At 46.8% G+C, this 17,506-nt stretch overlaps 1 protein-coding gene across 6 annotated transcripts in view; it reads right to left on the bottom strand.

Annotated features, from left to right (window-relative positions):
- The window catches only part of NIN (ninein), a 429,800-nt gene that overhangs the window by 217,357 nt on the left and 194,937 nt on the right, over positions 1–17,506 (bottom strand). For all 6 annotated transcript variants that reach the window (XM_069638956.1, XM_069638957.1, XM_069638959.1 and 3 more), the window contains exon 6: positions 12,997–13,181. In XM_069638956.1, coding sequence (XP_069495057.1) covers positions 12,997–13,181 — 185 coding nt within the window. The remainder of the gene's footprint in view (positions 1–12,996; positions 13,182–17,506) is intronic.

Here is a 17,506-nt window from a genome sequence, read left to right as displayed (position 1 = left end):
AAATAGCACTAACGCTCGAGAGCAATAGCACGAGGATCCCAACACATGAACGTGCGGTAAAAATCTGAAGATGGCTGCCAGAGGCGGGGCTTAGGTAGAGGGCAGTCATTGGCTGTGGTCAGTATGACGCAGAGATCAGTGATTGGTTATTACTACGAAAGACAGATCAGAAACGAAACTGATACTGGTTTTTTTCTTTACCGAGGATTCCCAGCCTGACGACGGGGAATATTCATGAGCATGTGAATCCATGCCAGACCCCATGCTGGAGAAACAGACATTTTGAGTGGCATGAGAACCATATCTGACATGCCCCATTTGCACTAGGAGGATCATTGCGAGATGTTCCTGGTGTATCTTGTGGATTATCTTCTTGTGTAGTGTGTCGGGGGGAAAGCATATGCAAATCTCTGACCAACTGATCCACAGTGCGTTCCCCATGGACTCTGCTTGGGGAAACCAGGATGCATAATCGTGGCATTTTGCGTTCTCTTGTGTTGCAACGAGATCCATGTCTGGATGCCCCAGTCTTTGAAGATGTTGTGCAGAACGTCGGAGTGTAACTCCCATTCGTGTTCTGTGGGAAGCTGTACGTTTCTGCTGAATACATCTGCTAGACAGTTGTGGTTTACATTTTTTTACTTTCTTTGTCTGAAGGAACTTCTGCAGTAGCTAAAGGAGTACCTGCTCTCTTGCGGGTTGTGGTAACCACTAAAGAATCTGGCTTTAAATGGCCTATAATGTGTAAGGGGTCAAAGGGAGCTGGCTTAAATTCCTTTTCTACATGTAAGTTTACTGGCCTAGTGAGAGATGGTGTAGAAAGCAATGGCAGGATAAGCTTTTTCACTGATTGCAAAAGTGGAATATATTGGCCCACTGATTTTCTCATTAAGAATATGATCTATGAAATTGGTGTCTTCCTTCGATTCGTGGGTCTCAATTTTAAAGTGATCAGCTTCCTTCTTTAGGAGGACATTAATATTTGATCATCAACAGGCGAATTGGCCACAGGCTGCTCTTGGATGTCTGGGGTTTGGACCGTGTAATCATCTTCATAGTCCTAGTCTGTACCCCGCTCCTCATCAATGTAAATCACTGTTTGAGGGGCTACATGTTCCAACACAGGTGCTTTTGATGGTGGTTCACCCTCCTCCTGAAAAATATACTTTGTTTGTTTTATTGGGCGTTTCTCTAAAGAAATTAACAAAAGGGCAAACTTTGTCCACTGTGGACTCAAACCGCTCTTTTGTCCATGTACCCTTGGATGGTGTTTCCTGTAATAGGAATATAGTTTCTTCTGGGGCAATGAAGGACTTTGTATGTAAAGCCTTTGATAAAGGGGAAGAAGCCCTGGTGTACTGTGATGTTTTCAAAAAAAGTGTCCATCTGCTTCGTCGACTGTTTTGCGGTGTGTGTGAATGTGAAACAGACGTTTGTTTACACTTCTCTTTTGGAGTCTGCACAGACAAAGGCAGAGGATTTTGGAGCAGAACTCACTGTGACCGGCAGCTTGTTGGGAACAGTCATGTGTTCGAAAGCTTTGCAGTGAACGCACGGACTGCTTGTGTGCTTTCTCGGTTAATGTAACCGTTGATTTGTGTTCCACGGTCCGACTTTGCGGCGTCTTCGCCGATGCCTGGCTTGGGGTATGAATGGGTTTAACTTGTTTCATTAAGTGCCCCTGCTTGTGTGGATGTGCACTCTTGTTGCCAGGGGTTGTCTCCATAGCAGTGGTGGATGCATACCCTGTGGAGCGGGGGGGGCGAGAAGGTGGGAGTCTTCCAACTCCTGCATTGGGTCTTCGGTGTCACTAAAGGCGCCAATGCTGCCTTGTTCGTCCTCTGACTCCTCCACACCGGTGGGGTATTGATATTGATATTTTATTTCTATCGCGCTCGTACACAAGTGTTTCAGAGCGCGACAAGGCAAGGGAGGGGAACAGGGGAGAACAAAACAGCGATCTATCTAGGCCCAGTGACATTGAGAATGCGCAAGTGCATGGGAGAGGGGGAGGGGAAAGTGCATGGAAGGGGGAGAAGTGGAAAGTGTGAAGCAGAGGAGAAACAGATAAATAATAATACATAAATAAATAAAGGCAATAAACAGTGGTAGTGCAGCCAGCAATTTGCAAGCGCTAGGTTTAAGGCAGCAGACAGGGTAGGTCTGATAAGTGCAGGAAGAAAAAGGGGGTGGCTGTATGGGTACAGATACAGACCCCAGTGCAAGCGGTGGTCCGGAGGCAGTGCAGGAGGGTGGCAGGGTGAGCAGTTGCCTGGAGGACAGAGGGTGGCCAGGTGCACGGTGCCAAGAGAACTAATCAGCAGGGGAGAGGGGGAGCTAAGGCAGAAGAAAAGAGGAAAGTCTTGAGGTGCTTCCGAAACCAGAGATGGTTCTCAAGTTTTAGAGTGGCAGGGAGGCAGTTCCAGAGGGAGGCCTCAGCCGAAGACGGAAATCTACCCTCAGCTCATTTCTTTGAAAAACGACTGACCCTGAGAGAGTTAGAGGTAGAGGAGTGAAGAGCTCGAAAAGGGAGGTATTTGCAGAGGGATAGCTGAAGGTATTTTGGACCCAGGCCACAGAAAGCCTTGTGGACAAAGCAGAGGGTTTTGAATTTAATCCTTGCATCCACTGGGAGCCAATGGAGAGATTTCAGAGCTGGAGAGATACGATCCCAGGGCTTGAGGCCAAGGACAAGTCTCGCAGTCCTGTTCTGAATTAGTTGGCAGAGAGTAGGGGCAGGTATATTTAGAAAGAGGCTGTTACAATAGTCCAACCTAGAGAGAACAAGAGCTTGGGATACCATGAGCTTCTGGGGGAAGGAGAGGAAAGGCAGAGTACCTCTGAGGAGGTGCAGTAGGATGTTTGACTTTTTAGAGACCTCAGAGATGTGGGCGGAGAAGGAAAGTGTGGAGTCAAAGATAACCCTGAGGTTCTTCGCCTCGCAGGTGGGGGTAGGAGGAGGGCCAATGGAAGCCAGCCAGAGAGTGAGAGGAAAGGATGGTGAAGGTGTGCCGATGAGGAGGATCTCTGTCTTGCTGGCATTCAGACAAAGATCAATGGCGGCACACCAATCTTGAATGGCAGTTAGGCAATCAGAGAGGAGAGGGAAAGGAGGTGGCCGAGGGCAGCCTGAAAATGAGTTGTGTCATCAGCGTAGCACTGGAAATTTGAGCAGAAAATGGCAATGCAGTAGGCGAGAGTTGCCAGGTATTGGTTGAAAAGCCAGGGCGAGAGGTCAGACCCCGAGGAACACCACAGGTAGAGCGGATGATAGATGATAGGAAGGACCAAGTTGGACCTGGGAGGATCGATCAGAGAGGAAAGAGGTCAGCCAGGCCAGACCCTGATCAGTGATACCCAGGTTTTCACAGAGACGGTTGAGCAGGATGGTATGGTTGACCGTGTTGAAGGCAGAAGAGAGATCGAAGAGGATGAGGACAGGGGGAATATTAGAGTCAAGGTTGGAGAGCAGAGCTTCACGGATGTTCAAGAGAGCAGTTTCCATGCTTCTGGCAGCTCTGAAGCCAGACTGGGGGTCATGGAGACAGCCAACAGAATTGGAATGAAGGTTAAGCTGAGAGATGGCCAATTTTTCCAGGAGTTTGCCCAGAAAGGGGGTAATGGAAATTGGGCGATAGTTAGCTGAACAAGAATGATCAGCTGTGGGTTTCTTGGGAAGAGGATGCACAAGGGAGTGCCTCAGAGGGGAGGGGGAGGATCCTGAGGCAAAGGAGTAGTCCGAAGAGGCCTCAGGCCGCATTGCGTAGGTTGCCCAACACTTTGTCCACCGATCTTTTAGTGTTTTCGGGTGGAAAGGTTTACAAGCTGCATACTGTTTTTTTGAATGGTCTTGTGGAAGGCAATGATTGCACACAGTATGTGTGTCCTTCCCCAGAAATGTAGTTGCACTTAAGGCAGAATTTAAACAATGGATAAAGACACCCTGACAATGAGTGCAAAAGGGCAGAAAAAGAAGAGACGTTCTCTAAATATACAAGAATATGTCCTCCCCACACTCTCCCTACTGTGAGGGCTGAAGCCTGTCTGTATAGCCGCGAGGGCTGACCAAGAGTTGGATCTGCAAGCAGTCGACGGACTTGTAGTCTATCTATAAAGAATGTCGAAGAGGCAATTTGAGTTGTGGTAGCAATTGTATTATATAATTATAGAGAATACTAATCTCACGCTAGCTATAAGATAACCACTGCGTGAAATGCGACCAACTTGGATGGCAGAAAAAAAAACAATCTGAGGACCTAGACGCGTGAAGGACCACGAGTACAGTACATGTCACACTAGGAATAGCATACAGACGCACCCTGTTGACGTCCCTTTTCAAACTTTTTTTCACAGTTATGCAATACTCTGCACCATCCACTAGATGTCGGCCTATACAAAGCATGTGATTCTATGCAGATCCACAAGCCTCAGAAATATATATGATATATTAGTCACCGTATTCGTATTTCTGATGCTTGTATCTGCTTAGATTCACATGCTATGCAGAGGCCGACATCTAGTGGAAGCTGCAGAGTAGGAGTTATTTTCGAAACTCAAAAAGGGACGTTCTTTCTTTCTTTCTTTAAATTAGAGTAGGCGTGGACGGACCCACGCAGGCGCTTCCCCATCCAATTGGATGATGTGCACCTATCCACCATTCAGCATTCAACCCACGTAAAACTCACAATTCCTCCCACCGCCCTGTCTGCCTCACAAAATCCAACATCACACTACTCCTCCTTCTGCCACTCACCCCATCACCTCCCAACAAAGCCTTCCCACTCAACTCAGCCACACCCTGCGCAGTCAATCGAACCCTCATCAATTCTCTCTCTACAGCATGTCTCTCACACCTAAACAGAAAATGTTCCACAGTCTCAGGCACTCCACACACCGCACAATCCCTCGATTCTCGCTTCCCTACTCTAAACAGATATTCATTCAGTCCCACATGCCCTATTCTCAATCGATTCAGCATCACCTCCTCCCCCCTCCTCCATTCTAGACTTCCCGAATTCACCTTTACTGACACTTTCTCACGAATACCAAACATCCACCTACCTTTCACCCCACTCACCCACTTCTCCTGCCACTCATCCATGACCCGCCTCACCATCACTGCCTTCGTCTCATCCACACTCAAAGGTAATCTTACATCAACCGCTTCCCTTCTCATACCCTCACCCGCCGCCAGATCCACTAACTCATTTCCCAGAATGCCGCTATGACTGGGGACCCACGCCAACTCCAGATCCATCCCTCCACGAACACACCGATCAATCTTTCTCCTGATATCCAAAATCACATCCTTCCTATCACCATCCCCTGCCACAATCGCCTGCAACCCACTCAATGAATCTGAAAATACCACTACTTTCTCAAACCTCAACTCGCATACCCTTTCAATCGCCATTGCTATCGCCACCAACTCAGCCGTACAAATTGACACATCATCCGTCAGACGCCCCACTTTATACTCCCCCCGTGCTTTCTAGATAATATGCCATTCCCACTCTTCCAGATACCGGATCCTTTGAACCATCCGTGAAAACCCTGCACCCTTCTTTCTCTGCCACATATGCCTGACCCAAATCTTTGATCTCACCCCGCAATCCCCGCTTCTTTGACACCACACTCGTCAACTTCAAGCACACCTTAGGAGACCTCATCATCCACATCGGACACCTCACTAGATCCATATCTGTCACAACCATCAACTCGCCCACACCCCACTGCACCCTCTTCTCCCACATGTGAAACCCCAAAGTGCCCCCTTTCTTCCTCCACCGATCCCCATAATAGTCAAACCTCCAATTATACCGCAAACATTCACGTACCGGATGAGCCACACTCTTCGCACTACACTTCATCCACCACCTCATATTCAACACATCCCTTCTCAATTCCAATGGCATCTCCCCCACAAGTACCTGAACCGCATTCATTGGAGAGGATCTCATCACACCCGAACACACTCTCAACGCTCTCACCTGCATCCTATCCAACCGCAACTTCTGACTCTTTGTGAAACCCACTGCCACCTGACATCCGTAATCTAGCACACTCAAAATCAATCCCTTATATAACATTCGTAAACACTTCTGCTGCGCACCCCATTCTTTCCCAGTCACCGCCCGCAACAAATTCAACCTGCGTTTACACTTGTCTATCACTCCATTCACTTGCATGTTCCAATTCAACTTTCTATCCAGAATCACCCCCAAGTACCGGAACTCCTTCACACTCTTCACCCTCACACCTTTCAAAACTAAGTTCAACTCCTGCTGCACTCTTCTCCTCGAAAACACCATACTCACACTTTTTTCCACAGACACCGAAAAGAAAAAGGGGACGTTGACAGGGCATGCCAGTAATACTATCCCTAGTGTTATGTCCACTGTACCTATGGTCCTTGACTTGTCGAGGTCCCTCTGATTGTTTTGTTTCTGACATGAGGTAGCCAGAAGTGTAGCGCGAGTACAGGTGTATTAAAAACAGATATGCATCAGATAAAGCTCAGATAAACATCTATGCACCTTCTACTCCAAGGGGAGGAAGGGTGGACGCATGTGAACCTAAGCAGATACAAGCATCAGAAATACGATTACGGTGAGTAATGTATCCCCTATGAGGCTTGTGGAATCTGCTTCGATCACATGCTATGTATAGATTAGCGAGCAGTGTTAGGAGAAGGTCCTGCGGCAAATGGAGGTTTTAGAACGGCTGGTCCCACTTATGCATCTGCTTTAGAATGAGTGTAAATGCAGTAGTGTGGAGTGAAAGTGTGTACCGAGCTCCGTGTAGCTGCTTTGCAAATGGTGTCGAACGGGATGTTTGCGATAAAAGCCAAAGTAGCTCCTGTACCCCTTGTGGAGTGAGCTCTTGGTGTGAAAGGCGGTGTTTTACTTGATAAAGAGTAACAGAGCTGTATGCATCGGACTATCCATCTGGAGATGGCATTATTGGATTCTCTGCCTGGTGCTACGGTGACAAACAGTTTGTCTATTTTTCTGAGCAGTCTTGTCTTGTTTACATAGTAAAGGACTGCCCTCCTTATATCTAGTTTATCGAGTTCTCGCAGCTGAGCTTGTTGGGTTCTGAAAGAAGGCTGGTAGCTCAATGGATTGGTTTATGTGAAATTTGGAAATGAATTTAGGTGTAAGCCTAGGGTGCGTTCATAAAAAAACAGGTTGTCCTTGTGGATGACAAAGAATGGGTCTTGCACTGACAATGCTTGAAGTTCACTAACTCTTCTTATGGATGTAATAGCCACCAAGAAGGCAGTCTTGTATGTGAGGTGCTTAAGACTTGACTTACGCATAGGCTCAAAGGGAGGTCCCATGAGCTTTGCAAGTACTACATTGAGATCCCAGCCTGGAGGTGGGTTTGAAATAGGAGGGTAGAGTCTCTTTACCCCCTCCATGAATGCCTTAATGACAGGAACCTTCCACCATGATAACTTACTGGAGAGGCGGTGTAAACTGATAAAGCTGCCAGGTGAACCTTTATAGGAGTTGAATACTAACCTCGAGTCTAGCAAGTGGAGCATGTAGTGAAGAATGTGGGATGGAGTACATTCTATGGGGTTTATCTGTTTAGACTGGCACCAAATTACAAATCTCATCCACTTGTCAAAATAACTGTCTGGTTTATGTTCCTCTTTGATGATATCCATACACCTTTGTGGTAGATTTAGATGTCCAAACTATGATCTCAGGAGCCATGCTGCCAAGTTCATTGAGTGAGGCTGAGAGGGTAATGTTATTCCCCAGTGCTGGGTCAGCAAATTGGACTGGCACAGGAGTTTGATGGGATTGCACATCGCCAGTTTGCACAGATGTGGATACCATGGTTGTGTCTTGCCCACAAGGGAGCAACTAGGATGAGCGTCATCTGTTCTCTAAATTTTGTTCACCACCCTGTTTATTAGAGGAGTTGGGGGGAAAACCTAGGCAAATTTCCCTTACTAAGCCACCCAAAGGGCGTTCCCCTTAGAGTCTGGTTTGGGGAAACCTGGACGCCAAGTCTGGCCATTGCCTGTTTGCCCTTGTAGCAAACAAGTCTAGCATTAGGTAACCCCACTGAGAAAATGTGATCTGCGATGCTTGTGTCGTGTCGCCATTCGTGTTCTTCTGGTAGGGGATCTCTGCTTAGCGAATCTGCTAGGGTGTTGAGTTCCCCTGGAACATGTTGGGAAGTTAGGAAAATTCCCTGTCAGAGTGCCCATTTCTATATTTTCTGTGCTAGATTAGACAGATTTGGAAAATGTGTGCCCCTGCTGGTTGATGTAGAACACTGCAGCGTTGCTGTCGGTTAGGATCTGTACCGACTGACTTGTCAGCTGTGCTTCAAATGCTTGAAGCGCCTTGAAAACCGTTACAAGTTCCAGCAGGTTGATATGGTTCTGTGCAGTGATGCGAGTTCACAGACCATGTGTTGTGAGATGATGGTAATGTGCCCCCCACCCGGAGAGTTACGCGTCTGTTGTAACTACTGCTTGCACCGCCGGATCATAGAAGGGTTTTCCCTTTAACAGATTCTCCTTTGTCCACCAGCGAAGGGCTTGTACATGGCAAAACGACCACTAGATCGTCCCACTGACTGCTTGCCTGAAACCACTGTTTTGGCAACCACTCGTGCATCGGGCGCATGCACAAACGTGCGATTGGGACCAGGTAAATGCAAGATGCCATCATGCCAAGCAAACGCATAGTGTTGCATACGCTTATCTGGTGACTGGCTTGAGGAATTTGCAGTAGCAGGTTTTGGATTCTTTCCTTTGATGGAAGGACTAGCCCTTCTTCTGTGTTTATGACAGCTCCTAGGAACTGTTTGGTCTCGTTTGGTACAAGGCTTGATTTTTTTCTCATTTAATGAGAAACCCAATTGGAAAATAAGTTTTATTGTTCTTTGTGTATTTTGCCTGCAAATTTGGGGTGACTCCCTAGTGATCAGCCAGTCATCCAGGTAGGGGTACACTGGCATTGCCCCCCTGCACAAGTGCGCTGCCACCACCGCCAGTACCTTGGTGAACACCCTTTGAGCAGATGATATTCCGAAGGGTAGCACCTTGAATTGGTAGTGCTGGTTTGCCATCTTGAAACGCAATAGTTTTGTGCGGTGGGAACATTGAAATATGAAAATAGGCATCCTTCATATCCAAGGTTGCCATGTAGTCCCCAGCTTTAGTAGCGGGATTACTTCTTGTAGCGTTGTCATGCTGAATTTTTGTAGCTTGACATGTGTTTGCAGGGCGCAGGTTTAATACTGGGTGCATTGTAAGATTTTTTTTGGCACAGGAGGCAGGTCTAATAGATACCCTTGTTTACCTGGTTCGCTGGGACGATTTCGATGGTGTCCTTGAGCTGAAGTGTTGCGACCTCTTCTAGAAGGATGCGTTGCTCCTCTTTTGTGGTGGATTTGTGATTCAGGGGAGGGTTGGAGGGTCACTGTACTCCACGCAATAACCGCCTGCCACAGTTGATCGCACGCACTTGTCCGAGGTGATTCCCTCCCATGTATGGGTGAAGTATGTTATACACCTTCCTACTGGAGAGGCATGGGAGGGGACCTAAAGCGGGTGGTCATTGTTTTGGAGGTGTTGCTCCACCTCTGGAAGTGGAGGACCTCCCCCGGCTGCGAGATCTATGCTGGCCCCTTTGGAAGCCTTGAGAGGCTTGTCCTTGATTGGAACCCAAGGATGAGCCCTGATTTTGGCTATATCCGGAACCCCTTTGCGGGTTTTGTCCTCAAAAGTGACGAAAAATGTTCCTGCCTCTTTGGCCTGGTGGTATGAGTGTCATACTCTTCTTTTGCGCTTTTTAACGCATCTTCAACCGCCTTGTCGAACAGGACATTGGATTTGATAGGCAGGCATATTGAGGAGCGTAGCCTGCGTCTCCAATTTAAACCCTGATTTACGAGTGTCCCTTCAGCAATGAGCCTACCAGCATAATCTGCTGCATCCAAGTTGCTTTTTAGGATGCAGTTAGACATCGCCTTTCATTCCGCTACTGCGAGTGACAGTTGTGACTTTAGAGGTTCTGGGGCTGAAGCTATTAAAGTTGCAATCTCCTTCCACTTGTGGCAGCTGTAACTTGCCAGCAGCATGGTATTGTTGGCAATTCTAGTTTGAAAAGCCACTGAGGTGTCTGTCCACTTTCCTCCCGAGAGTATAAAGCTTCTTGCTCTCCTTGCCAGGGGGTGCTTCTGATGAAGCTAGAGGTGTTCCTGCCCGTTTCCGTGTAGTGGTCACTACTAGCAAATCTGGTTTCAAATGGCCCCTAATGTAGAGGGGCTCTGTGGGTGCAGGGCGGATTTTTTTTTTCAATACGCAGGTTCACTGCCCGCGTTTGACCTCGAGTTTCTAGACATGCTTGAATCCTCCTTTTTATTGACTGTAGGATGGTTATACACTGGGTCCAGCCTTCATGTCCCCTTGTATGTCCTTGTCCAATTGTGTCTCTTGGGTTTAGATTTGGAAATGATGTGCTGCTTTCAAGAGCATTTCATTATACTGAAGTTGGTTGTCCATCAGTGAGTCTGCCACCGGTGGGTCTACGTGATCCTGAGAGGATAAAATGCAAACGTCCTCTTCATCCTCCTCATGGTAATGGTCTACTTCCCATAGGGTATTGTGCTCCTCAGAGTCTGTATTGGGATCCTAAAGAACAAATTGGTCTGGGTCTTACTGAGGGGTGACTTCAAGGGTGTCTTGAAGGGTGTCTGGACATGCCCTCTTGGCTGGGGGTTGTGAGGTTGATGCACCACTAGTTGGTAGCGCATTTTGTAAGCTTTGTACTGCCTGTGGATTTATTTTATTTTTTATCTGCCATAAAGGATATTCTTTGCATTGCCCTATCAATGTCTTCAGAGGACCATTGTGAGGAGCAAGGTACAGTTACAGGAGTTTGAGTTATTTCTGGAGTATGCTGCACCTTGTGTTTCATAGCACCTACTATAGTACCCTCCCCTTGGGAAAAACTCTTTCTCCTTGTGTGGTGCACTCACTTTCTCTCTATGGGAATGGTGACTCTTTGAAGAGTGTTTTTTCGATGTTCCCCCTTTAAGGAGAGTCTTTGGGACATGTTTTTGCACCAGATGGGACATTTTTGAGGTCTTGGTGTTTATTGCCGATTTCGACGTTAATGAGGATTGTTGAATTTCGATGGACGTAAGGCCGGAGCCACGTCTCCCGACGCTCGGCTTTCAGCTGTTGTATTGGACATGGCGTCCATGTCACCTTTGTCTCGTGACTTTGCGAGCCTGTCGTGGGGTGAACGAGATTTCAAGTGCCCAGAAGTCAGGGAAGTAGCGGACCTACCCCTCGATGCTTGGTAGACTATGTTGTCGTCGACTTTTGCCCATGGGGTATGTGCTTTGTGTGGGCTGTCATATGTGTGCTACTGCTGCCGGGTGTCATCCGCGTAACGGCGCCGCCGGCCTGTCTGATGGGGTTAGGGGATAGCACGTGGGAATCGGTAGGTTCCCCATCGCCTTCGTCGTTCAAAAAGACGTTGATGCTGCCTTCGCTGGATGCACCCTCCACGTCCATGGCAGCCTCAGCCTACATGGCGTGGTGGGCCCAACCTTTTCTCTTTCAGTCCTTTAGGGTCTAAGGTTTGAAGAGATGACAAGCTCTACAGTGGCCCTCGTCGTGGTCCCTCTGGAGACAGAGGTTGCACACCCAGTGCTAGTCTTTCCAGGGGAATGTATTGTTGCAACTGGGGCAACATTTTAATCGTTTGTTTTCATAATTGGATGGAAGGGCAGCTAGGTGAAAATACAGAGGGGGAAATTATCTTAGTGGCCTAGGAAATGTCCACACCCCACTCACCCTACTGTCTGGGGCGAGGCCCGGTGCGGCCTTCCAAGGCCGAAGGGGTGTTGTCGAGTCCAAATCTTTGTTCGACGACATTCGTCCTTAGCAACGCCGTCGAAGATGATCGAAGGCCGGCAATATAAAGGATGGAAAGAGTAACTAGCTCTAATAACTTTATTAATTAATGATGTTAGCCAAAACGGAACTCTGCGTTAAAGCGTCCGATGATGAGGGCGGAAAAAAACAAACAATCAGAGGGACCTCGACGCGTGCAGGACCATGGGTACAGTGGACGTCACACTAGGGATAGTATACTGGCATGCCCTGTCGACGTCCCTTTTTGAGTTTCCAAAACAACAACTAATACTACAGCCTATGTATAGCATGTGATCTAAGAAGATTCCACAAGTTTCAGACACACACACACACACACACACACACACACACACACACACACACACACACACACACACACACACACACACACACACACACACACACACACACACACACACACACACACACACACACACACACACACACACACACACACACACACCCCCCCCCCCCCCCCCCCCCCCCAACAAAAGGTGAACAGTTGAATCCAAGAACACAAACTAGTACGGACTTACATTTCATGAGCATTGTATCAGTAACTTTTTTTTGTTAAAAATAAAAAACACCTGGTTCCGCATGCAGCATCACCTGAAGACTTGTCTAACCACACAGTATTCTATTGCATGCTAACAATGGTATTCAGGCCCCCTCCTACAATCGACTGAGCAAGCATGTGCTGTTAGTGCTTGTCTTTTTTTCACTACCGACTTCGATTATTAGCAAGTCCACTGCCCAAGGAAATGCAAAAATCGCACTTGCGATCATTTGACCAATGGGGTGCTCAGGTCACAGACAAGCAACAAAGAGCAGTTCTATAGATGGACCTTTAAAGTGCGCATAGATGACTGGTAAATGAAACCCCATGCCTACTTGGCTTATGTTCTGTGGAAAGACCTAACAAGTAGAGCGGCCTTCTAAACGTCACATGGCTTCACCCTAAAAACTATCTATTGTGACTTTCCTGCACCTGGATTCACCGCCACGCGCCCCCTCCCTTGCGAGCCCACCCCCAACCCCCAATTATTTTCAATTATGCCACAGCCGGTGAGTCCCTTTACCTCTTTGTCCAGGTTCTGGAATCCATACTGCTCACAAATGGAGAACAGCTTCTTCTTCTTAAGGAGGCCATCTCGCGAGATACCCAGATCCTCGCAGATGAGCTGCAGCTTCGCCTCGATCCAATCTTGTGAGGATCCGTGCTGTGAAGAGTTCAAATCATCTGGATTCCAAAATCTTAGCTGCCCTGCGGGAAGCGCATAAAAAGCTCATTTAGAAATGGAGGCGGTGGGGCATTCGGGCCAAAAGGAAAATCTCCCTTCATCCGCCTAGATATGCCTATAACTGTAACATAAGAAATGTAAGATACTTATGCAATCGCTCTCCTTGTAACTGTAACATAAGAAATGTAAGATATTCATGTAATTGTAACCTAAGAAGCTCTCAAGCGCCCAGTTGTCTTACGGCCCGGTTGCGCTCTATAAATAAATAAACAATACAATACAAACAATCCGTGGTTCACCAAACGCAGCTCACGCAATGGTACAAGAATACAAGCGAGGGTTGAAGCTGAACATGGAGGGACAATTACAAATGCAAAATTGCTAATAGGGAAGGGGTTCCCAAGCATTTGGCCTGTCATTAGAACCTCCAAACTGGAAGACACACGGGAGGATAAAATTGCTTTTGTCAAGTTATATATAGTATATACAAGGCATCATGGAATTGCACATTCACTTCGTTCCACAGGATGGCGCCATTGGAGTGAGAAAAGTAATGTGCAATTTAGCATTTAAAATGACCCAATCAAGGTAAGCAGACTTGTGCGTTTTCATTTAAGAGTCACACCGTTGTTTTATTACATACAAGAATGCACCCTGGGATACCGATATAGCTGGACAATTTGACAGCAGATATACCGTTAGTTTCCAACGACTAAAAAGTGGTGTTTTCAGGCATATTCAGTTTGTAAACATTGATTTAATCGCTGTTGAAACTTGGATAACAGAAATAGCCATTTACACATATTTTAATTCACTGAAAAAGCGAGGTCTCATATTTCAAAATTGGGATTGACTAAAAGGAAACCGATTCCGAGTGTTAGTTGCTTCAATGTCTAATTATTGGACTTCACGCGCTCAGAATGCTTTTCCGTGAGAAGCCTAAAAGTAAACATTGAAACAGAACCACCACCTGAATCGGCTAAATTAAAACCGTTGGAAATTCGTTGTAAAATGTCTCCCCCTAGAGGCCAGATTGAGCACTTGTTTTAAGGTGATATTTGTAAAGGTCTGTTGCACGTTTGCTAGGTTCAAAGATGACATGCATGGAAATGTGCCTTTTTTCAGGGCAAACACTTCAAGCGTAACAAAGACTTAATCAGACTGCTTGACAGACTGCTAAGGCAGGTGAGTGAATTAGGAGAGCAAGGCAGGCCTTCTCTTGCTCAGTTCATCCACTCTGCCCAAAGCATGGAGCTTGACCTACTTCTACCGTTTTATATCCACCCCACTCTTGCTTCCTAACATGATGCATATTAAACCCACCAACTTTCCCTTGATACAGGTGGGAGCGAGATGGTTCTATGACGAAATTGCTGATCTTTGATCCGGGCCTCTTCAATCCTAATCATAGTTCTGGCATGCAACCAAAATAACGCAACTCTGGACAAATCACTGTCTCCAATGCCTCAATCCGCAAATTCATGCATTTTAAACATGCACAAAAAGACCGGTCTGCTTTCCTTTAGTTCAGATCATAAATTCCCATCCCCCAATTTAGTCTTTCACCACCTATTTCCATGATCTGGTCTCAATCGGACCCCACACTGTGCTATGTACGGTACCTCGTGTTTGAGGTGCTTCTGCTAGAATAGTGTCTGTAAAGCGTTCTGCTGCTCCGCTAAGCTAAATCGGTGCATGATCATACATTTAATAAGACCAAAAACAATCTCTGTTGCTTCAAAATACTGTATAATCAAATGTGCATTGCGATACATGTCAAGAATCCAATCTCTCTAGAGGAACATCTATTGTCTGGAAAAGGATGGTCGGAAAATGTGGTGAATTTCTTATCGATAAAGCTTTGGTATACAATGAACCCACGTGGGAGCAACAAGAGGCATGAATTACCGAAGCACCCATTAAGGTGCGGCTCAATTTGACAATGCGGCAAGCCTGCCACCAAGTACTAGGATCCATGGGGGAAGCCCCAACTCTAATAAAAGTAAAGTGCTCACCTCAGACATGTGGCTAGCCCGCAGGTCACGGGAGCCAAGTTATGAATTTCACGGGGGTGCCCAGATACAGGGAAGTGACATCACCGGCAGTCATATCACCACATGTGCACTGAATCGTCAACTTGGTGAAAGGGGGGTGCAGAACAGTGGGAAATTTGGCTAGCATGTACTGCATATGCTAAAGTCAAGTAAGAAGGAGACACAAGCCATCACTGCCCCAACACCCTCCCATCCCCCGTCTATAATCATCCAGGTTGTAGCAGCCCTTAAAAGGTGGCGCAACACTACTGGGATGGGAGAACGAGAGAATGCCATGTTCGCTAAATGGAAGCTACATGGAAGCTACAGATGAAAGAAGTAGTACCACCCCCCAAGGAAACACTTCAATTTCAAAGGAAAACAAGAAAAAGTAAAGACATTTTTTGATGAAAATGACAATGGTCCTTTCTCATGATCCAACACCATAGCCTGCATACTGGAGCATAACCATCGCCCCAAAGGTGGTCTAAATGCCCACCTGAAGTTATGGCAGGCTTTGCACTAGACCGTATTGCTGTACCAGAAGGAAGGCTCTGGAAAAGCTTTGGTCACTGCACTCTAGTGCAAGAGAAACTACTACCCCCCCCAAGAACCCGGCAGACTCACTATTGGACAGCAATATTGTTCTGGGTCCACCTTCTGTCTGAATATATGTATTCTGCGCATTACCCTTGTGTTGTGTGTAGGATAAACAGATGCCATCAGTATCTTCCCCACAGTTTCAGTAAACCACTTTCACTATAGTGCCTTTCATATTAAAACAGAAAGCACCATAAAAATGCTCACTCTTGTTTAGTATTTATGTACATTTATTAACTTGTAAAGATAATGTATGAGCATTAAGCAACCCCTAAGCTTGAGAGGGACATAGAAAGATGACACAGCAAACCCCACACTTACTTTAAGTGACCCGCAGCATGTCCCATAACAGCCATGAAGGGCACAGTTTCTTCTTTACTTCTCCCCCTACTGTGGACTCAGACCTGGGCCCTGCTGACAGCACTCCTGTGTCAGATCATACAGCACTATCGCACAGGGGATGGACTGCTTCTGTTTATTTGTTTAGACTCCTTAGGACATGACGTCCAGACCATTGCCAATCCACCACAACGTTTGGCACTGTAGTGATCTGTTTGTCTTCTACAATTAAGCATTGATTGTTGCAGACAGAGTGTCTGTACAGGCAATGGACTGGAGGTGTGCGGCTATAGTCCAGAGCACCTCAAGAGCTGCAAATGGTGGGTTATTGGAAGAGGGAGGCTGCTTAAAGCTGCATGCCGTGGGGAAAATGACAATCTAATGGTGGTCATTTAAAGGCATTTTCTTTCATTATGTTTGTGTCTGTTTTAATAATACTGTTGTAGCACACAGAGGTGTGGGTTGGACTAGTGGAGGAAAGGAAGGTCCCAGGTGTGGGGTTTGAATTGGGAGAGTATGGAGACGGTGGGGAGCAGGAGGTAGTAGGGGGAGAAAAGGGGACAGGGCAGGAGAACATACTTCCACCGTCTTTTAGAAATTGGATCCATGGACTTTATGCACAAGTCATGGAAGAGGAGGCTATAATACTAGGCAGTGGGCATGTCCCTTAAGGGGTTTTGCAAATGGTGGGCGATTGGAAAGGTGCATGCTGCGTGGGGGACAATGCCAAACAAATGGTGGTCATTGAAATTCATTGCATTTCATTGTGTTTGCTTCGGTCTTCATGGTACTTGTCAGTGTGGAGGAAATTAAGGGAACTCAATCCAGGCAGTGACGCAACAACCATTGGGCAGATCTGCTTTAACTCCCGCCCCCAACCCCCAAATGTTAGGTTATGTTGCTTTGACCTTGCTGGCCTACAGAGCCGTGGCAGGACGGGACTTAGACCAATAAACGGTGCCTGCACCTGCGTTTGTTAATAAAGGCCCGGCAATTAATGATGTAAAGCATTTCATTGTTAGCAACTGCATTTTTCTATGCATATATTTTTAGGTAATTGAAACCGTGATGGGGTGTTAGCACCCTCATGTCCAGGAGGTGGGGTGGGGTGGGGGGGGGGGGCAGCAGGAGACAAGCCATTCTAAGTAACAAGCGGGTGGTTTCAGATGTGAAGGAGAGCGTTAGCTGCTTTTAAAATTGTACTTTCTGGTAAAGTACAATGCTAAAAGCAGGTAACTAGTCTCACCGGACCGTTGGAATTCTATTCTGCCTAATTTAAGGAATATCATGTCGAGCTAACTTCAAGAAGGCCATAAGGAGTTACCGCTTTAATGCTAAGGACTAGTCAGCCCCTCTATGGGTGGTTTCTGTGCTTC

This window comes from Ambystoma mexicanum, chromosome 14 (assembly GCF_040938575.1).
Source record: "Ambystoma mexicanum isolate Mex_15411 chromosome 14, UKY_AmexF1_1, whole genome shotgun sequence".
In the NCBI taxonomy this organism is placed as follows: domain Eukaryota; kingdom Metazoa; phylum Chordata; class Amphibia; order Caudata; family Ambystomatidae; genus Ambystoma; species Ambystoma mexicanum.
Note: the sequence above shows the minus strand (reverse complement) of the source record. Positions and strands in the feature narration are given on the sequence as shown.